The sequence below is a fragment of the Equus asinus genome, chromosome 6, assembly GCF_041296235.1.
Source record: "Equus asinus isolate D_3611 breed Donkey chromosome 6, EquAss-T2T_v2, whole genome shotgun sequence".
NCBI classification, from domain to species: domain Eukaryota; kingdom Metazoa; phylum Chordata; class Mammalia; order Perissodactyla; family Equidae; genus Equus; species Equus asinus.
This window is the reverse complement of record NC_091795.1, coordinates 42,519,259-42,541,262: the sequence shown is the minus strand read 5'-3', so window position 1 is coordinate 42,541,262 and position 22,004 is coordinate 42,519,259. Positions and strand designations below refer to the sequence as shown.

The window sequence follows — 22,004 nt, the reverse complement described above, 5'->3', positions numbered from 1 at the left end:
CTGCTAGAGAAAATCAGCAAGGATACAGAAGAACTGAACAACACCATCAAATCAGTAGGATCGAATTGACTTTTATAAAACACTCAGCAACAGCAGGATACACATTCTTTTCATGTGCCCGTGGAGCATACCACCACATAGACCATAGGGCTATAAAACAAACCTTGACACATTTCAAAGAATTTCAACCATACAGAATACGTTCTCTTGATTATAATGGAATCAAACTAGAAATCAACGACAGAATGACAATAGGAAACCCGCCAAACACTTGGAAATTAAACAGCATATTTATAAATAATCCATGGGTCAAAGAAGTCTCAAAAGAAAAATACATAGAAATGAGTGAAAATGAAAACATCAACATCTGTAAGATACAGCTAATGAAGCACTGAAAGGGAAATTTATATAGCACTGTGTACTTACATTATAAAAGATCTCAAATCAGTAAGTTCGTAGCTCAAGCAACTTGAAAAAGAATAACAAAATAAACCCAAAGCAATCAGAGGGAAGGAAATGATAAAGAGCAGAAATGAATGAAATTGAAAAGAGGAAAATGAGAGGGCAAAGTTAATGAAACATAAAGCTAGTCCCTCAAAAAATAAAGTTGATAAACCTCTAGCAAGACTAACAGAAGACAAACTACTAATATCAGGAATGAAACAAGGAAACATTACAACAGATCCTGCAGTCATTAAAAGAATAAAAAAGGAATACTATGAAGAACTCTAAGCTCAATTCAACAACTTAGAAGAAATGGACAAAATCCTTGAAAATCACAAACCACCAAAACTAAGACAAAATGAAGTAGAGAACCTGAGTAATCCTAAAGTTGAATTTGTGATTATAAAATACTGTCAAAAACAATATCTCCAAGCCCAGATGGTTTCACTGGAGAATTTTATGAAACATTCAAAGAGTTGATCTATACAGTCTTTTCCAGAAAAAAGAAGAGTGAACACTTGACTCGTTATGAGGGATTTATTCCTGCTGTACAAGGCTGTGTCAATATTAGAATATCAATGTATGGGCCGGCCCAGTGGCACATCGGTTAAGTGCGCACATTCTGCTTCGGCGGCCTGGGGTTCGCTGGTTTGGATCCCGGGTGTGGACATGGCACCGCTTGGCAAGCCATGCTGTGGTAGGTGTCCCACATAGAAAATAGAGGAAGATGAGCATGGATGTTAGCTCAGGGCCAGCTTTCCTCAGCAAAAAGAGGAGGATTGGCAGCAGTTAGCTCAGGGCTAATCTTCCTCAAGAAAAAAAATATATATCAATGTAATCCACCATATCAGTAGCCTAACAAAGAAAAAAACCGAATGATATCAATTGATTCAGAAAAGGCATTTGACAAAATTCAACACCCATTCATTGTAAAAACTCTCAGTACACTAAAAATAGAGGGGAACTTCCTCAATCTCATAAAGAGGATCTACCGAAAAAAAATCTACAGCCAGCATCATGCTTAATGTTGAAAGATTGAATGCTTTCCCTCTGAGATCAGGAACAATGAAAGGATGTTTACTCTCACTACTGCTATTCAATGTAGTACTGCAAATTCTAGCCACTGCAAGAAAAAAAAATAAAAGGCATACAGATTGGAAAGAAGAAATAAAACTATCTCTATTTGCGGATGACGTGATTATCTACATAAAAATCTTTAAGGAATCTACAACAAAACTCCTAGAATAAGTGAGTTCAGTAAGATACAGGATCAACACAAAAGTCAATTGTATTTTCTATTTACTGACAACAAACAAATGGAAACCAAAAATTTTTTAATTGCAATACCATTTAGATTGCTCCAAAGAAAGTTACTTAGGTATAAATGCACCAAAACATGTATAGGATCTGTATAATGAAAATTATAAAGAACTGGTGAAAGCAGTTAAGGGAGATCTAAATAAATGGAGAGATTTATTATGTTCATGGATTGAGAAATTCAACATAGTAAAGATATTAATTCTCCCCTAAAGTGTTCTATAAGTTTAATGCACTTCCTGTCAAAATCCCAGCAAGTTTTTCTGTAGACATAGACAAACTTATTCTAAAGTTTATATCGGAAGGGAAAAGCCCTAGAATAGCCAAAACATTGGTGAAAAAGAAGAATAAAGTGGGAACAATCATTTTCCAGTGTTAAGGCTTAGTATATAGGTGCAGTAATCAAGAGAGTGTGGTACTGGCAGAGGGAAAGACACACAGATTAGTGGAACAGAATAGAAAACCTGAAAATAGATCCACACAAATATACAGAATTAATTATTTATAAAGGAGCAAAGACAATTCAATCAAAGAGTAGCCTTTTTAAAAATAAGTGGTGCCGGAATAAATGGACATCCACCAGCAAAGTAAGAACCTTGACCTTCACACTTAAATTAAAAATTCAGACCATGGAGGGGGCTGGCCCCGTGGCCGAGTGGTTACGTTCTCGCGCTCTGCTGCAGGCAGCCCAGTGTTTCGTCAGTTTGAATCCTGGGCGCAGACATGGCACTGCTCATCAAACCACGCTGAGGCAGCGTCCCACAACTATGTACTGGAGAGCTTTGGGGAGAAAAAGGAAAAAATAAAATCTTAAAAAAAAAAATTTAGAGCATGGATTTAAACATAAAACATCAAACTATAAAACTTTTCAGAAAAGAACATAAGGAAAAATCTTCAGGATCTAGAACTTGGCAAAAGTTCTTAAACCTGATACCAAAAGCACAATCCACAAGAAGAAAAAAATGGATAAACTGGATTTCATCAAAGTGAAAACTTTTGTGCTGCAAAAGGCCTAGTTCAAAGCATGGAAAGACAAATTTTATAGGCCAGCAGAAAGTATTTGCAAATCACATATCCAACAAAGGCCTTATACTTAGAATGCATAAAAACGTCTCAAAACTTTTTTAAAAATCCAATTAGACAATCAGCAAAATACGTAAAACATTTCACCAAAGAGGATATACGGATCACAAATAAATGTGAAAACATAGTCAACTTCATTAGTTGTTAGAGAAAGGCAAATTAAAACCACAATGTGATATCACTACACAACTATCAGAATGGCCAAATTGAAAAACAGTGGTAATCAGGGGCTGGTCCGATGGCTGAGTGGTTAAGTTCAGTGCTCCACTTTGGTGGCCCAGGGTTCCCCGGTGTGGATCCTGGGCGCGGACCTACATACTGCTCATCAAGCCATGCTGAGGCAGCACCCCATAAAGAAGAACTAGAATGACTTAGAACTAGGGTATACACCTATGTACTGCGGCTTTGGGGAGGCAAAAAAAAAAAAAAAGATTGGCAATAGATGTTAGCTCATGGCTAATCTTACTCACCAAAAAAGCATACCTTTAAAAAAAAAAATAGTGATAGTTGTACTAAATGCTGGCAAGATTGTGGAGAAACTGGATTACTCATACATTGCTGATGGGAATATGAAGTGGCACAGTCACTCTCGAAAATAGTTTGACAGACCCTTTCAGAACTAAAAATGGACTCACCATATGACCCAGCACTTGCACACTTGGGCGTTTATCCCAGAGAAATGACTTATTTTTATACAAGAACTTGTACTTGAATATTCATAGCAGCTTTATTTATAATAGTCCCAAACTGGAAACAACTCAGATATCTTTCAATAGGTGAATGGTTAAACAAATGTGGTACGTCTATACTATGAAATACTATTCAACAACAAAATACAAACTGCTGATCCACACAACTGGGATGGACCTCAAGGAAATTATGCTGAGTGAAAAAAAGCCAGTCTCAAAAGCATACATACCACATGATTCCTTTTATGTAACATTCATGAAATGACAATTATAAAAATGGAGGACAGATTAGTTATTGACAGGGATTAAGAATGGGAGAGAGGGTGAGTGTAGCTACAAAAGGTAACACGAAGGAGTCTTGTGACCATACAGTTGAGTATCTTGATCATAGTGTTGGTTATGCAAGGCTACCCATAACAATTGCACAAAACACAGAAATGAGTGCTCATATAACTGGTGAAATAAAAAAGGTTTATGGGTTGCACCAATGCCGTTTGTTGATTTTGATATAGTTTTATAGTTGTTTAAAATGTTAACATTGGGAGGAACTGGGAGAAGCGTGTGCAGGACTTTCCTGTACATTTCTTTGCAACATCCTGTGAATTTGTAATTATTTCAAAATGAAAAGTTTTAAAAATTGGATTCTGGGGTCGTGTTGATTATATATTCAAGGAGTGCGTAGATAACCTCCTTGCCAGGGGTAAACAGGACACAGTAATCTGTGGTGTGCAGTGTCATCACAATTATTCAAATTATCACCAGTGGCATCAAGGAATGAAGTGCAGGTGGAGGGCAGGCATTGGAAGACCAAGTATCTGTGGCACTTAAGTCGCTGTGACAACAGTAGTGATTATAAAGTCTCTGAAGTCAACGGGTTTCTTAGGGCACCGGAGAGCATATTTAGGGAAAAAGGGAAATAAACATTATGAGCATACAAATAAAACAGGCATGAAGAACCGGAAGGCCTCTACGGCAGCTTCAAAGGAGTTCCTTGTCTCCTGGCATCACAGGGCAGGTAAGGGTGAGGAGCCCCTGATATGAGATGTTCCCCTCAGGAACCTGCCGGCCACTCAGTAGTTAGTTGACTATGTTCAACCTTTCCCCTCGTGGAGGGTACAGTGCTTTGTGCTCATCAGGGATATACACGTGTTTCGGGTATGGATGTGCCTTCTCTGAACTGAGGGCTTCTCACAGTACCACCATTTGTGGCCTGATAGGTGGACTGATCAATCACCACGGAATAACACCCAACATCACTTTGACAAGGAGACACGTTTTTTGGTAAATGGACATGTGGGCCAGGGGCTCATAACCACAGACTTTACAAGTTTTACCATGTGCTCCATCACCCAGAAACAGCTGGCTTGATAGGTAGAACAACCTGCTAAAGATTAGTTATGGCACAAATTGGAGATAAACTCTTGGGAAGTGTGGATGTCGTCCTACAGGTGCTTTGTATGCCTTAGACAGAGGCCAATATGTGGTACCATCTCCTCCATGGCCAGAATGCTTTGGTTTGGGAACCCAGGAGTAGAGGTGGGAGTGCTCCCTCTCACTGTTACACCTACTAACTCACTTGAAGGATTTTTTCTTCCCACCTCTGTGACCTTGGCCTCAGTCTTTTTGGAAGTCCAAGTGTCCAAGAGAAGAATGCATACACCAGGAAATAAGGGCATGATTCTAATGTATTGGAGGCTGAGACTGCCCTCTCACCTTTTGGGCTTCCTGATGCCCCTAAACCAACAGGAAGGGAAAGGGGTCATCGTGCCTGAGGGGATGATTAGTCTTGTTTACTAGGGGGAAATCACGTTGCTGCTACACAGTGGATGCAAGAAAGACTATGTCTGCCACCAAGGAGACTCGTGGGAATGTCTCTTATGATTCTCTTGCCCAATAGTCCTGGTCAATGGAAAACTGCAGCAATCCAGTAAAGACAAGACCAGCAAGGACTCAAATCTGCCCATCCTTCATGCTGGCAGAGGGTAAGAGTAAGACGGAATGACTAGTGGAAAAATTCCCTTGTCATTATCAGCATAGGCCTTATTACCAGATACAGAGGTGGAAACTATATCAGCCATGTTATATGATTCTTTTTTTAAAATCTCTTTTCTCACTGTTATCTTATACGACGCATGTCACAAACTAAGGATGCTCTGACAAGTACCCAATTCTAATACCACTAAGAGGCTTTGGTTATGTGGGTAGGTTGACCTCAGAGCCTGGGTTTAAAGGGGATCATTTTAGAGGGGAGAGTGTTCTCAAATGTTAGGGGTGTCGATAGCACCTGACTTTTGGATCAGACATTGGGCAATGATTGGGCAGGACAGAAGAGCAGCGGTGAAGTGCTGTGACTCTGGGTAGGAAACACCACCATGCTTTGTCCTGCTGTTTCAGCAGGACCTTTGGCCCAGCCCTGTTTTTCTTAAGCCAAATATGTGAAGAATCTCAAGAGATCTTGCTCAGCTGACTCTATAAAAGGAAAGATCTCGGGAAGGGTGGGGATTCGCCAGGGTCAAGGAATTCTGGGGGTTCCCTGAGTTTGGGGAAGCCTGGTTAATAGAGCATGCTGTGAAAAGCCCTATAGAAATCACAGAGTTTGGGCCTTGAAAACCGGTCATCGCCCCAGCCGGCATCCGTCCCCAAAATGATTCTCCCCGGGCTTTCCTTCTGTATCTGCTTCTCCAACTAGTTGTTTTGTGTTGGTCAGGATTAGGTCCCATATAGCAGGTCTCTTCTTTCTCAGTTCATCTTCTGAGAGATGGAATTATCCCGAAGATAAGTCAAGTCATTACCAGATGCATATCTTTGAGCTAACGTAACTCCCCAGATGTCCAGAGAGTGGAAGTCTCTCCTCCTCACCTCAGCTTGCGTCTGCACTAGAATCGTCATCTCCATTAATCATATTTTCCAGTTTCCGCTCTCCTTTAATCCTCACCTAGAGCCTTTCTTGCATGAGTCTTGGTGAGGATTTCTCTTTTTTTTTCCTTTTTTTAAAGATTGGCACCTGAGCTAACATCTGTTGCCAATCTTCTTTTTTTTCTTCATCTCCCCAAAGCCCCCCAGTACACAGTTGTATATTCTAGTTGTAGGTCCCTCTGGTTGTGCTGTGTGGGATGCAGCCTCAGCATGACCTTATGAGCAGTGCCGTGTCCCCCCACCCTGGGATCCGAACCGACGAAACCCCAGGCCGCCAAGGCGGAGCACGGGAACTTAACCTCTCGGCCACAGAGTCGGCCCCTTGGTGAGGATTTCTATGCAGGAGTGCATCTTCTTGATCTGTAGGACTCTCTCTCCTGCCTTCTGGCAGTTATGCCTCTTTGAACAAGGAGTATCTTTCACCACTTGGTTGGGTTTATGTAAATATCTCTACTGTTCAAACCTCAAATGCTTCTGCTGTGGTCTGAATGTTTGTTTCCCCCAAAATTCATATGTTGAAATCCTAACCCCTGAAGGTGATGGTATTAATAGGTGGGGCCTTGGGAGGTATTTAAGTCACGAGGGTGGAGCCCTTATGAATGAAATTAGTGCTCTAATAAAAGAGGCTCCATAGAGAGTCTTAGCCCCCTTCAGCCATGTGAGGATACAATGAGGAATCTGCGGGGCCAGCCCGGTGGCCCAGTGGTTAAGTTCTTGCACTCTGCTCCAGTGGCCCAGGGCTTCACTGGTTTGGATCCTGGGCGTGGACATGGCACCGCTCATCGGGCCATGCTGAGGCGGCGTCCCACATAACACAACCAGAAGGACTTACAACTAGAATATACAACTATGTACCAGGAGGCTTTGGGGAGAAGAAGAAGAAAAAAGAAGATTGGCAGCAGATGTTAGCTCAGGTGCCAATCTTAAAAAAAAAAAATTTGCAAACCAGATGAGAGAACTTGCTAGACCGTTTGGCATCCTGATCTCAGACTTCGAACCTCCAGAACTATGAGAAATAAATTTCTGTTGTTTATGAGGCACCTGGTCTATGTTATTTTGTTATAGGAGCCCGAATGGACCAAGACAGCTTAGATTTCTACAGGTGTCAGAGATCATAAATATTATTTATGTCTTCATTTCTAAAGATTTGAGCCTATGAAGTACTAGTTACACATTCCAATAATGATAATAACAATAGTAGCTAACATTTATGGAATGCTCACTATGCACTGAGGACATATAATGTGCGTAAAGCGCTGTATTAGAGTTCTCCAGAGAAACAGAACCAACCAGAATATACATAAATACATAGAGATTTCTTATGAGGGATTGGCTCTCATGGTTGTGGAGGCTGAGAAGTGCCTTGATCTGCCATCTGCAAGGTGGAGGCCCAGAGAAGCCGATGGTGTAGTTCCAGTCCCAGCCCAAAGGCTGGAGAACCAGGGCAGGGTGGGGTGGGGTGGGATGGGTGGGGATGGAGGTTGCTGCTGGTCTAAGTCCTGGTCGGAGACTGAAGGCCCAGAACCAAGAGCGCTGAGGTCTGAGGGCAGGAGAAGATGGATGTCCCCGCTCAAGCAGAGAGCAAATTTGCCCTTCCTCCACCTTTTTGTTCTAATCAGCCTATTCAGGCCCTCGACAGATTGGGTGATGCCCACGCACATTAGTGAGGGTGATCTTTACTCAGGCTACTGTTCAAATACTAATCTCTTTCAGGAAGACCCTCACAGACACACCCAGAAATAGTGTTTCACCAGCTATCTGGGCATCCTATAGCCCAATCAAGTTGACGCATAAAGTTAACCATCTCAAGTGCCTATCCTATTAGGCAGATATTCCTATAGTCCCCATTTTACAGACAAGGAAACCAAGGCTCAGGAAGGTAAGGTAACTTACCCGAGACCACACAGCCAGTTGGAAAGAGAGCTAAGATATGAATCCAGGTAGTCTGACTCCAGAGTCATCCTTTTACACTGCTGCCATTGTTCCTTTCTTGTCCTACTGGTTTTACAGTTTTTAGCTGAATATCACTTCCCTCCCCTTCTCCCCAACTCCTCCCAATGCTCTCTTTTTCCACTTACAGCCAATCTCTAGACAGTCTTCTCAGGCCTGTGAAATGTACTCCATCTGGATTCAAGAGTGCATTCATCTGGCATTTCAGATTGTGACACAGAAAGCCCAAGCCTGTTCTTTGACTCCACCTAGGTCAGTGGTTCCTGGTCTTTGGTCTGCGTAGCAATGATTGGGGAGCTTTTAAAAGCCAGATTCCTGGGCTGTTCACAGAGATTTTGATTTGATAGATCTGGGAATGCAGGAGTCTCCTTTTTTTACTGGAAGATTCTGAAACAGGAGACCTTCAGATTGACCACACTTTAAGAAACACTGATAAGTCAAAGATTCTCTTCTCTTGGTGTCCTTTCTTTTCCAAAGTCCCAGCCTTCAGCCAGGGAAAAAATGCTGAAAATGCCACCGGTTTGTTGCCCTCTTAACTCCTGGAAATGTTCTTTATGCCTTTTCTGGTGGTGTCTCCCTGCAAATCAACAGGGGTCCTTTGGTATGTGGAAAGCTCTCCGGCTCATCTCTGCCCTGAGACACGCAGCAGGGACCCCTCACACCTGCTCGCCCTGGTCTGCATCAGCTCCACCGCTGCCCTCATTCTGCGCCTTAGCAGGGAGCCGACCATCACCAGGACCTGACTCTTCCCCCTACTGGTTTCCTCACATTTGCTAAGATTGGTGCATCCTGGGCTGTTGTGGCCTCTTCCAGAAGATGAGATAACCTCACTTCGGAAAAAATTTATTTCCTGTTCTGTCCCTCACTCATCACCTTAGTTTGAATCTCCTTGCTTCCTTAGAAGCCCCCACTTCCCCTGTCATTCTCTCTCTCTCTTTCTGGGTGTGTGTGTGTGTGTGTGTGTGTGTGTGTGTGTGTGTGTAGGCTTTCCTTCATCCTGTCTAGAGACTCCTCATCCTCAGGAATCAATTCAAAAGGAGGCCTGTGCATGCAGACGGACCCACTCGCATTGCTCCCGGAGCTGCGCTCCCTGCACTGCGGCAGACAGGCTGCTCTCCACTCCCTGCTTGGGGTGAGGGCTACTGGGGGAGTTTCAGACCAGAGGAACCAACCCTCCGTTCTGAACATACTCCTTTCCACTGTCTCAGCAGCCACGCCTAACCAGATAATAACAGTTTCTATTTATTGAGTGTTTACTAACTGTTGATTATGGTAGATTCTCGGAAAGGTCCCTTTCATGGGAAATTGAAAGTCCCTGACACTAACCATGAGTTTTTGTCTCAGGGGAAGCGGATGAGGTGATGGGAGTGTGACCAGGGTCTGTGGTTCTTAGCAAGCTTCACAAACATCTGCAAGGCAGAGAACATAGCAATCAGGTAGTGTTTCCAAGCTCTCTCTTTGGAGAATTGACCCTTCTCTTTCTGCTCTGAAACAATAAGCAGTAGAAGTGGTCTGAATGCCTGTCCTTGATGACAGTGGTCTGGTTGCATCATCAGAGGCTCAATGTATTAGCTTCCTATGACTGCTCGAACCGACTGTCACAACTGTGGTGGTTAAAACAATGAATTCATCCTTTCACAGTTCTGGAGGCCAGAAGTCCAAGGTCAAGGTGTCAGGAGGGCTGTGCTCCCTCCTGAGGCTTTGGGGGAGAGTTGGCTCCTTGCCTCCTAGCTTCTGGTGGCTGCCTGGCAGTCCTTGACATGCGGCCCCATCACTGCAATCCTTGCCTCCATCTTCATGTCAGCTGCTCTGTGTGTACCTGTCAAATCTCCCTGTGCCTCTCTCTTTTAAGGATACATGTGACTGCATTTGAGGCCCATTGGGACAATCCAGGATAGCATCCTCTCAAGGTCCTTAACTAAATCACTACAAGTTTTGCCATAAAAAAAGCTAATATTCACAAGTTCTGGAGTTTAGGAAGTGAATATATCTTTGTGGAGGCATTTTTTCTGCCTATCACACATGGCTATGTGAGGTAGGTACCCTCTGCTGTCAGCCCCCAAAGACAGACCAAGGCAAGGCTAGCCCATGGCTCTGGACAGTCCAGACAGTGGACGGATCTCACCTTCAGCAGAGACAGGAACAGAGTGGACGTCTCTGCATTTGATAGGAAGTAAAGCATGAATAAAATCTCTTGACCAGGGGCCAGCCCCGTGGCCGAGTGGTTAAGTTCATGCCCTCCGCTTCAGCAGCCCATGGTTTCACCGGTTCGGATCCTGGGCACGGACATGGCACTGCTCATCAGGCCATGCTGAGGCGGCATCCCACATGCCACAGCTAGAAGGACCCACAGCTAAAAATATACATCTACGTACTGGGGGACTTTGGGGAGAAGAAGAAGAAGAAAAAAAGTCTTTTGACCAGCCTCTGTATCCTGCCGTGTTGTAATTTCTTACCTGCTATGATCCAAAAAAAAAAAAAAGTCCTATCTAGGCCAGAGAAGAGAGGCACCTCTGGTTTTGGAAGATCCTAAAATAGTGCTTTGGGTCCATTTTATTCTCAGTTTATCCTCACTACAAACTATGATTATACTCATCTTACAGATGAGGAAACTAAGGCTCAGAGATGTTGAATCTGTCAATGCTATATGGTACTGGGATCTAACACGGTTTCCATCTCTACTTCCTGCTGTTAATACACCCTGACCCAGAACACAGATCCTCTGCCCAGAACACAGAGCATATGGTCCCAGAAGACCTGAGCTCACAGAATAAAAAATGGATTGCCCTTGGAGATTCAAATAATTTTTCCTTAAATTGCCCAATTTGGAAAGGGCTCTACTTTTTTGTTTTCTTTCCCAGAGGAGAAACCAAACTGTAATTTCAGAGAGAGTTTTAAGAATTGAATGTACCAACTGTAAATATAGGTAAATCTAAGCAAATCTTGGTAAATCTGGGTAAATCCTTCTATAACCTTGGGGATGAGGCAGGGATCACTTATCAAGACAACAAAGATAGAAGCTAGAAGGGAAAGGACTGATAAATTTAACTGTGTGAAGATGTATAATTTCTGCATGTCAGCCAGGCTATCTACAGGGTAGAATTTATCTCTTAGGAGTTTTCTGAGCTGAAGCCGATGGACTGCGTATTTAGTATCTCCAGCTAGAGATCCTGACTGTGGGCCGGCTATGGTCTAGGAGAGTCACCAGGTATAATTGTTCAGTATGCTACCTGTGCAGCCATACATGGCAGCCCTGATGATTATTCTCTCATGATGCTCCAAGTAAGGGATGGACTCCAGCCCACAAAAATCACCCTGACAACAACAACACACACACACACACACACACACACACACACACAGCCCTAGACCTCACCTTGTCCTCCCAGGAATTTTCTGGGTGACATCACAGCTCTGACTCCTCATATTCTCCACTCCTTCTTCTTTCCTGGTCTAATCCCGACCATAATTCTAAAGGAGAGAAGGTAGGCAGAAATATGAGACACTGGTGATGCTTAATATACTTTGAATGCAGTAGCCGAGGTTCTTCTGCAGCAAAAAGTAGAACAATGCTTCAAGTTGGGTCATGCTCCTTCTGGCAGCTTTGGAGGAGGCACGGTATAAATGTTGGTTAAATGAATGAATCAGTTAGTTACTTCATCCAAGCCAAAGGTTTTTTCTCCCAAGCAAATTGTGGAAGGATTCACTATAAAGACCCTGGGTATGTCAGATGGACTCTTGGCTGCTAGCAACAGCAGTGGAGCCTGGGCATCTGAGGCAAGAGAGGGTTCCAAAAGAGTTTTAGGGGCTCACAGAATGGACGGAAGCTGGCAGCCTTGGCTTGGGAAACGGACAGGACTCAGGGCAGCAGGAGCCATAGCTGTGATCCCTCGTCCTACAGCAGGAAAAAGCTGGTCATTCTCTGTCACTGCAGCTGCCATGTCTGACTTCCTGAAGCCCCTTAAGGATTTGCTTCAAGTCCCAGAAGAGCGTGCCCAACTGGCTGAGCCTGGGCCACGCTGCACAGCGATGGGGAGAGGGAGGCCCTGGCTCTGAAGCTTCCAGAGAGAAAGAGGCAGGCACTTCTGCTCCCCAAGACTGACTACTCATGAGAGCGGTGGGAGGGTGTTTCAGGAAGGAGAGGTGGAAATCTGGGAGCCCAAAACGGCAAATGCCTACCTCTGAGGTCATCTCTCAGAGTTTGCAGGCTGAAAGATTCATGAGGAATGGGATCCAGGAACAACCAGAAAGGTCTCTCTCTCTCTTGTTCCCTCCACCTCACTCCCTGCTAGTGATCTCTTTTTTATTTTATTTATTTTCTTTTTTGAGGAAGATTAGCCCTGAACTAACATCTGGTGCCAATCCTCCTCTTTTTGCTGAGGAAGGCTGGCCCTGAGCTAACATATGTGCCCCTCTTCCTCTACTTTACATGTGGGATGCCTGCCACAGCATGGCTTGACAAGCAGTGCCATGTCTGCACCTGGGATCTGAACCTGCAAACCCCAAGCCGCCAAAGCAGAACGTGCTCACTTAACTGCTGTGCCACCGGGCCGGCCTCTAATGATCTCTTTTTTTCTGATTACAGAACTTTGTCCACTTTTCCATACATGTGGCTCCTTCTGAGCCTCCAATGTTATTAATCTCAGCTCCAGCCACACACAGAAGCTAGCATCTGTCAGTCCCAATTCCAAATTCTTGGGAGAGATCATCAGATTGGATCAGGATGGACCAGGTGTCTTTCCCTGTGGCCAAAGGGTGGTCTCAGAGAATGTGGTTCTTCTCAATACAGAAGACACCTCAAATGCGTCCTACACATTGCAGAATCAAGTTGGGGTGCATTCTCACTAGGAGTTCATCTGTACAGACTTGGCTGTGCTTAAAAGGTTTGAGGAGAACCTGCTGTCTGAATAAAGAACATAGAGAAGTTGCCAGGGGGATGTTTAACCTCTAAAGAAAACTGGTTCTCTTCAAATCATGTTAGTCACACCATATTTGCAAGCAGCTAGGTGCTTCTTAGATCCGATTTTAGCTCTGCCGTGGAGCAGGTTTATGTTACCTTATGCATCTGAATACAGCCAAACTGTACTTCTTTAAAAATAGACCACAGTTGGGGCTTTCCCTACATCAACAGGGCCTCCTGCCCTTCTTCCCAGTGGAATTGAATTTTATTCCCTACTTGGTACCCTTCTCTAAAACTTGAATCTGGCAAATGCCTGCCACATACAAGGCGCCCTATAAATGTCAGTTAAATGAGTGAATGAAACAGTCAATCAGTCAATCACTTCATCTAAGCCAAAGGTTTTTTTTTCCAGCAACACACAATGGCCAAGTTCAGCAGCGAGAAACTCGATCTCCTCCACCTGCTCTGCAGAATACCCCTCCCGCTTCCTCCCAGCGTTACTCCTCGCCAACCCCACTCTCACTGCCTTAGGCCTCATCCTGGTCATCTCTCCCTTTTTTTTTTTTTTTGGAAGAAGATTAGCCCCGAGATAACTGCTGCCAATCTCTCTCTTTTTGCTGAGGAAGACTGGCCCTGAGCTAACATCCGTGCCCATCTTCCTCTACTTTATATGTGGGACGCCTACCACAGCATGGCGTGCCAAGTAGTGCCATGTCCTCACCTGGGATCTGGACTGGCGAACCCGGGCCGCCGAAGCAGACAGTGCGCATTTAACTCCTACGCCATCTGGCCGGCATGGGACCGTGCCATTTCTGCTCACCATTGTGTCCCCAACCGCCAGGACAGTGCTTGCCATGTTTTAGGACTCCACATACACCTGTTAAACGAATGATTGACTTTTAACCTCCCTTTTCTCTCTCCCTCATCCACATAGTATGTTAGAGGCGAAGAGAAGAGGAGGCACAGATTGCTGCAGGAGGACCCGAAGTGACCACAGGAGGTGTTTGCTCTCTGATCTTACAATTAAGACCTTTGGGGGAGTGTTGCTTCCCCCCAGTACCTCCTTATGGGGCAAAACCAGCCCCCTGTCTGCAGCTGACCTCTCGTGCCCTGGGTGTGTGCTACCCCCTGCTCTTCTGGGAGAGAAGCTTTGCTGACAGCTGCGCACCCATCCAAGTGGCCCGCTTTAGAAGGTGAGTCACCCTCCTGCTGGGAGTGTGGATCCTCGCAGCTTCCGGAAAGCGGTTTAGCAATAGGTACTGGGACCAAAAATAAGGCATGTGCTGCGACCTTATTATTCCAAGGCTAGGAATCCAATCTGAGGAGTTGGCAAAGGGAGGCCCAAGATGGGTTTATATCCATGTTTTTATGTAAAAAACTGGGAAGAGCCTAAATGTGAAACAATAGGAGAAAGCTTTGTGACTCTAATACATTCATATGCTAGAAAATTGTAGCTGTTGAAAAAATTGTTTATGAAGAATTTTTAATGATGCAAGAAAATGTTATATGAAAAAGCAGGACACAGAACTGCATGTACACTCTGATCCCGGATGTACAGTAAATACTGTAATTTCTATGCATATATACATACATTCAGAGGAAAAAGCCTGGACTGGTAAATAGCCAAATGTTAAGACTCTTTTTTTCAGACTCAGAGATTTCTTTCTTTTATGCTTTGGTGTTAAAAGTAGCATGTGTTGCTTTTGCAATCGGAAAAGAGGCGGGGGCAAAGTTTTTAAGACAGCCGGTGCTGCGGGTCAATGAAATTCCTGAGCTCGGCGCTTCCCCTCGGGAAGGCGCTGTGCCTGCGCCTGCTCCCCAGCCCGTCCCCCGAGCGGTCCCGCTGGCTCCGAGGGAGAGTGCTCGCGGCGGCAGGAGGCGACGGGCTTGGAGCAGCGCACGGCCGGAGGTGGAAGGTCAGGGGAGGGGCTGAGCCTGTCTCCTGTCAGGAGCGAGATCTGGGCTGCGCTGGGCACCCGGAGCCCTGGTTCAGCCCCCAGCCATCGCGGCCGCCGCCCAGTGCGCTCTTGCACGGCCAGGTGCAAAATGCCGTGTCATTGGGAGAGTCTGCGGCTGGAGCATTGAATTACAGCTCAGCCGAGCCCGGGGAGGGCGGCGCGGGTGGAAGATGAGCAGAAGCCCCTGTGCTCCTCGGAGCGCCCGCTGACCAGCGGGCTAAGCGCAGCCGGGGCGGGGACCGAGTGTAGCCGCTGGAGCAGCCGGGGCTGGCCTTTCGTCTTTAAGAGCAGCAGATCTGAGCCGGGAGCCAGCGATCCGAACCGGCCTCCCTCCGCCAGCCCTGTCGAGGGAGGGGACCCACGAACTGCGCCTAGGCCCTCCCCGACCTTCCCCAGCCCTCTCCGCGCCCTGGGCACACGGGGCCCTCACACCTTCCAGTCATGCTGAGGGTCTTTTTCCTTTACGCCGAGAACGTCCACACCCCGGACACCGACATCAGCGATGCCTACTGCTCCGCTGTGTTTGCAGGTAGGAGGGGCCTGCGATCCCCGCCGGGCGGGGAGGGTGGGCGTCGGGGAGGGGACGTCTCGGATCTCTACTCCGGGCAGCGCGGGGATGTGAGACACAAGACTCCACGCCCCGGCCAGACTAACTGTGAGGGTTACAAAGACACACATTCTCAGGGAGGGGCGACTCAGAGGGAAACTGAGGCAAGAAGGGAGAGGTGGCTGAGCAGCGGTTCCTCAGGGCCTGGAAGCTGAACCTGGGCTGGGGCTAAGGGGGGCCTGGAAGGCGGGGCCAGCCTCTCTCCTCTGTCTTCTGGATCTCTTAAAGACGTCTTTCGGCGCTGTGGGCGGCAAAGCGCTGTACTGCAGGACTCCCCTCCTCTCCGGGGGAGGCTGGGTCCCAAGCCTATTTATAACCCATCTCTCTGCCGGCTGGGCCTGGGCCTGGCGGCTGTCCTGTCTTCTGCTCTCTATCACAGGCTGGGCTGGCAAGGAGGTGGCCACTGGCGGCAGAGGCACTGCCCACCCGTCCAGGGATCCTGCCCTTGCTCTGTGCACAGGATGGGGGAAATTTAGCAGCTGACACAGCTGTCACCAGCACCAACCTCTAGGGACTTTCTTCCCCTCACCCCCACAGACTGGAGCATGTGGGAGGTGGCATCTCCTTCATCAGACTGGGGCTTCCTTGAGCAAGGGAGCCTGCTGTCCTCTTAGATTGGGACGTCCACAGGAAAGTCTTCACATGGTTATGACGGGACTTTTCCTCCAGGAGGTGAGGCCCGGGCCCTGTCTGCTTCCCTGGGAGCCCCTCAGGGCCAAGCCGGAGCTAAGGTCTGCACAACTGGGTCTGTGGGGGTGGAGCCACCCTGGGGGAGAACACTCAGCGGCAAGTGTGAGCCCCTCCACCGCCCCTTGTGGGTTCCCTCTCAGCCTCCATTACCTGTCACTCCCCTTCTCCCCAGAGATCTGGCCGCATCCCAGGCCCCCAGAAATCTGAGCAGTGGCTGGCCCCTGGCAATCCAGCAGACTTTCCCTTTCAGTTCCACTAGCTCCTGGATCTGCCTGGTCCCAGAGGCCCGTGTGCACATATGCTCCCAGACACACACCCAGGAGTGCATGTGACACCTGCGATGTTCCTGCGGAGACCGCAGGCATGTGTCCCTACAGCTCACACAGATGTATCATAACAGACACACACACACTCCTGGGTGTGAGATTTGGGGCTTCTGGAGGAGTTGCTGAATGGGGCTGTGGCCTAGCGAGCAGCAACACCAAGAGAAGGGACAGAAGGGGGTGGGAGGTAACACTCTAGCTGTGTTTTTTCCTTGACATGCTGTTTCGACTAGTTTCCCACAGTTGCCTCCAGAGATGACCTTTATCAAGGTGTTTCCAGGGAGAAGACAAGGGCATGAGAGGGGAACCCCCACACTTCCTCTGCATCCTCAGCCCCAGGCAGGCCAGGCCAGTGGTTCACCTGCATGGCCCCGGCTAGCCGGCTGGCTGAGGGCCCTGGGCTCCACCTTGCACAATGCTAGGAAGCACCATCACACTATAAACATCCTCCTGGCTGAGGGAGGGAGGAGACTGTCGCTGTGGAGGGAGGGGGACCCTGTGCATTACACAGACCCTCCAGCGCCAGCGCCCCTCCCCCATCGCAGTCCCCCAGCCCAAGGGCTGAGCAGGCTTTGTGAACGGCACCCTCTGGAGCTGTCCAGTACACAGATGGACCCCGAGGGGCCACCTTGGAGCCCCTGCCCCTGTTCTCAGGGGTCTTGCCTCCTCTGGTGCCCACTCAGCCTGAACCAGATTTTCCTCCACCTTCCCTGACTCCCCCCCCCCCAACCAAGCCCATCCACCTACCTGAACACATACACACTTGCCCCATCCTTCCTGATCCCCCGACCCAGGCCAGGCTTGGGACCCTAGTAGGAGAAAGGAAAGAATGAATAATGAATGGGGGAAGCACTTTCTACCCCCAGGAATGCTTCACCCACAGGAAGTACTGCTCTCCTGTCCTTGCTATTTCAGCCCCAAGGGCTGTCTATGGAGCAGGCCCCCCCCCCCCCCCCATGCTCTATCCACATCCCTGACTGAGCCCCTCCCCTCCATCTGCCTGATGTCAGTCTGCAGTCCTGCCCTTTGCCTGCTGCCTGGCTCCTCGGGGTGGGCTCCCCCTTCCCTTGGGAGAAAGGAAGTACATTGTGCTAACCAGGGGTGGCCAGCAGCCTACAGAGGGGGCTGGCTGAAGCCCCCACTCCCAGTCATCACAGTCACTGCCAGGCAGCCATGGGGAATGCAGGCCCTCCCTCCTCCAGCTCTGGCCACAGTCCACCTGCTGCGTTAGCCAAGCTCTAACCCATGTCCAAATTTGGCCTCCCTGTGGCATTCAGGCCTGCTCACCCTCCTTCTCCCAGCCTGCGCCAGTTAGGTGAATGATTACACGGAAGGCTCTGGCCTTAGGGACGCACTACTCAGAGCCAAACACCCTTCTGGGAAGACATCCCTCACCCGCTGGCCTGGATCTGGCCTCCCCAGACCCTTTAAGTTTGGGGGCCATAAAACCCCTTCTCTGGCTACCTGATTATAATATCCCATAATGAGACCTCATGACTCTTGCGGACACGCATAAATTCATTTCATGCTCACAGCAGCTTTGTGAGGCCAAAGGGCAGGGATATTATCTCCTTTTGTAGATGAGCAAATAGGCCCAGAGAAGTGCAGGGGCCTGGCTAACGTCACACAGTGGCCAAAGCACGCCCCCACCCCCATCATCAGTGCCCTCTGTTGTTCTCAGCAACCATGGCGCATGAATAACAAACTGCTCTGGAAAGCATACCATATGCTGCCCACACCACCGGGCACTCTGGCCCGAGCCAGAGAGGGGAGGGCCGTGCTTGGGGTACCCAGCATGGGGCTGAGGCAAAGTGGGTGGGGGATGCGAGACTGCCGGGAGTAAGACGAATAACTAAAAGACAGAAGACTCTGATTTTGAACATGTGTATTCATCCCGAGGAGAGAGAATGGGCATTCATTAAGCACAAACAATGTACCATTTTCAGATCCTGTTTCTTTAAAACCCCACAACAATCCTATGAAAGAGATATATTTAACTGATACCATGCTTACTAGGTGCTAGGCACTGTTCTAAATAGAACCCATTTCATATGAGCTGTATCATGTTCCAGTTATAATTCGTACCAGGCACTTGCATGCAGACACAGAGTCCTCCCAGCAGCAGCATATGGTAGCAACTCTTATCACCCCCATTTTATAGACGGGAAAACTGCGGCACAAACAGGTTAAGTTACATGCTGGTAAGTGGTGGAGTCAGGGTTCCAGCCCACGCACTCTGGCCCCACAACCCTGTCTTTAACTGCTCTACCAGCTCCCTCTGGTTTTAGCTCTGATTTACAAGACACAAGCAGTAAAAGGTGGAGGGGCAGGGTCGGAACCCAGGTCTGGCTCACACCCGGAAGTGCAGTCTCAGTCTGCACGTTGCCCGCTCACATCCTGCCGTGTCTCACACATTGTCCCTCCTGCCACTCACGCCCTCTCTGACCCAGGCAGACATCCTCCTTTTCACTCTCTGGTCTGGAGGATGCTTTCTTATCTCAGATGGTCTCTGCTCTTCTGCACAGCTCTGTCTGGACCTCACGGGACCCATCAGTCACCAGTTGGCCCACGATGCTCCCTCTAGGCAGTACCCTCCTGCCAGTCCATCTCACAGGCCTCTGGTGGCTGCTCAGGGTCTGAGAAGCTGAGGCCAGAGTGATGGGTCATGGGGCACTGAGGTGGGCAGCCTGCAGTGGGTGTGGCAGGGACCCTGGGGCCTCCAGAAAGGGGGCAGTAAAAACCCCGGGCTTAGCCAGTCCAGCCTGAAGTTGTGTGGAGGGGCTCAGGAGTGCAGATGGCTGGCAGCCTTGGTCACATTCCAGAGGGATGAGAGCATCAAACCAGAGGGAGAGAAGGATGGTAACTCAGAGTATTGGCTTTGAACCCACACTGCCTGGAATCTTGGATTTGGAATCCCAGCTCTGCCACTTTCCAGCTGTGTGTCTTTAGGCAGGTTGCTTAACTACTCTGTATCTCAGTTTCCTCATCTGTAAAGTGTTGATGATAATAGTACCCGCTTTGGAGGGATGATTCTGAAGAGTTTATGTGTTAATTCATTTAAAGCACTTTGAATAGTGCCTGGCACTCAATACATGTGAACTATAATTATCATTATTATATGTAACTATACATGTATTTATTATAATTATAATTATAGTTCACATGTATTGTACATGTACTAAGAAATCACTGCACACATCCAAGAAGCCTTTTAATATATTTTTGCCTGGCCAGTCCTAGCATCAGCTCTGTTTGTCCATCCACTGTCCTACCAGACTGGGCACAATGGGCTGAGTGGTCATCCCCTCTGCCCCCTGGGGTGCTGGTCCTGTCTCCTCTGGCTGCTCCTCCTGGAGCAAAGGCATTTGTCCACTTGCCTGATAGCTGGCCATGGCCCTGACCATGGTGATAGGTCTTTCTTGGGACAAATCCCTCTGGTGACTCCCCAAGTCCACAAACCTTCTCAGTCCCTCTCCCCAGGCCAAACGCCATCTCTTTCTCTGCTGCCTGCATGCTAGTCCCTTCCTAGACTGGTTCACCAGAAGGAAATGTCAGCAGGAAGGGTGCTAACAGCCATTGTACACCTCCTGTGCAGCCAGGCACTGCGCGTGCTGGAGGAGCTAGGGTTTGGCATTGTCCTCCCTACACCACGGCCAACTATCATTCTCTTGATTTCACAGAAGCAGAAACAGACTCTGAAAGGTCAAGGCCATGCCTCAGTTCACACAGACTGGGACGGAAGTTCAGGACCACCTGATTGTGCCCACTATGGGACTGCTCTTCCCGGGAAGTCATGTGATCATGGCCGTAGCCATAATCACTCCTACCTGTGCATTCTGCACCCTCAGTGGACACGCAGGTGCCCCGTCAACCCCCCTGGTTGGTTTGGGATATCTGTGGGACACATTCTGTAGTGAATGTGATGGGAGAGGGCAGAAGGATGCATTGGACCATCCATACTCCTGGAAGGTTCTGGACTTGGGCAAACGTGCCCTGGAGGAATCATGTAAACTCACATGCAGAGTGTTCATCTCAAGGTTGACGTCACTGAGCAGAGGGGCGAGGTTTGTTTGCTCCTTGGACCCCTATGTCAGGCCTTGGGAAAAAACAAGGCCCCAGACATTAGGACCTTGGAATGTTCCTCTGGAAATATTAGATATGCCCCTTACAGATTTCCTGTGCTGCCTCTGATGGATTAGAGCAGGAGTAAGGGGCAGGGTGTGGTATGTGGGGGAAAGGAACAAAGCCACAAGTCACTGTGACAGTAAAAAATCTCCCAAATCAGCATATCCAGAATTCCCCCTAGAGGGCAGTACTGTCCTCTTTGAGAACCACTGGTTTAGCCTCCTCACCAGATACAAGGGACCCTGGGGAGCACAGCACAGTGCCCACAACATCAAGCCCAGGCCAGCCCTGACGATGCGCTGGGAATCCCTGGCTGACTGAGACCGACTTGGTCTCTCCCCTCACTGAGTGACTCCACAGTCTAACCAGACATCAAACAAATAATTAGTTATTCCTTACAATAGTGACAAGTGCTAGGAAGGACAAGTGCTGCTGTCCAGCCAGAGGGACCCAACCAGGAAGTCAGAGACGGCTGCCCTGGGGAAGGGATGTTTAAGCTGAGGCCTGAAGGATGAATGAGGGTGACCCTGTAAAGAGTGAGGGGAAGGCAGGTGCAGGCAGAGGCGACAGCAGAGCTCGGAATTGGGAGGGAGCTCAGCACGTTCCAGAAATGGAGAAGCCCCTGGAGTTGGAGCTCAGAGAGTGAGGGCCGACTGGCCTTCCCCTGTGGGCAGAGGTAAGGGATCCGGGCTTTATCCCAAGAGCACGGGAGGCCTCTGAGGGGTTTTCAGCAGGGGGGTGACCTGATCATATTTGTTTTAAGATCTCCTGGCTCCAGTGTGGATAGTGGACCAGAGGTGACCAGAGTGACCGTGAGGTGACAGTTAAGGGAGTCCTGCAGAGGCCCAGCAGGAGAGGGTGGAGGTAGAAATGCCTCAGTGGAGGCATTCAGATGCTCTGGGCACATAGACGATACCAAAGTCATGGGTGTCAGTAAGGATGGTTTAGGCTGCAGGTAAGTGAAATCCTGCAAAGAGAATTTAATAATGAACAGTCTTAAAG

General features: G+C 48.0%; 1 protein-coding gene and 1 long non-coding RNA gene across 10 annotated transcripts in view; one reads left to right on the top strand and one right to left on the bottom strand.

Annotated features, from left to right (window-relative positions):
* Positions 1-52: 52 nt before the first annotated feature.
* On the bottom strand, positions 53-18,086 carry LOC106828303 (uncharacterized). The gene is made up of 4 exons (XR_001397354.3): positions 17,974-18,086; positions 17,625-17,686; positions 11,776-11,870; positions 53-2,541 (listed from the first exon to the last, which is right to left on the bottom strand). It is a non-coding gene; the product is annotated as an uncharacterized lncRNA (long non-coding RNA).
* Positions 15,145-22,004, top strand: part of DYSF (dysferlin) — a 218,231-nt gene continuing 211,371 nt past the window's right edge. For 6 of the 9 annotated variants that reach the window (XM_014836671.3, XM_014836667.3, XM_014836665.3 and 3 more), the window contains exon 1: positions 15,551-15,786. In XM_014836671.3, coding sequence (XP_014692157.1) covers positions 15,699-15,786 — 88 coding nt within the window. In that variant the 5' untranslated portion in view covers positions 15,551-15,698. Of the gene's footprint in view, positions 15,787-22,004 lie in introns of all 9 variants that reach the window. The other 3 variants (XM_014836663.3, XM_070511971.1, XM_014836669.3) reach the window with 2 other exon arrangements.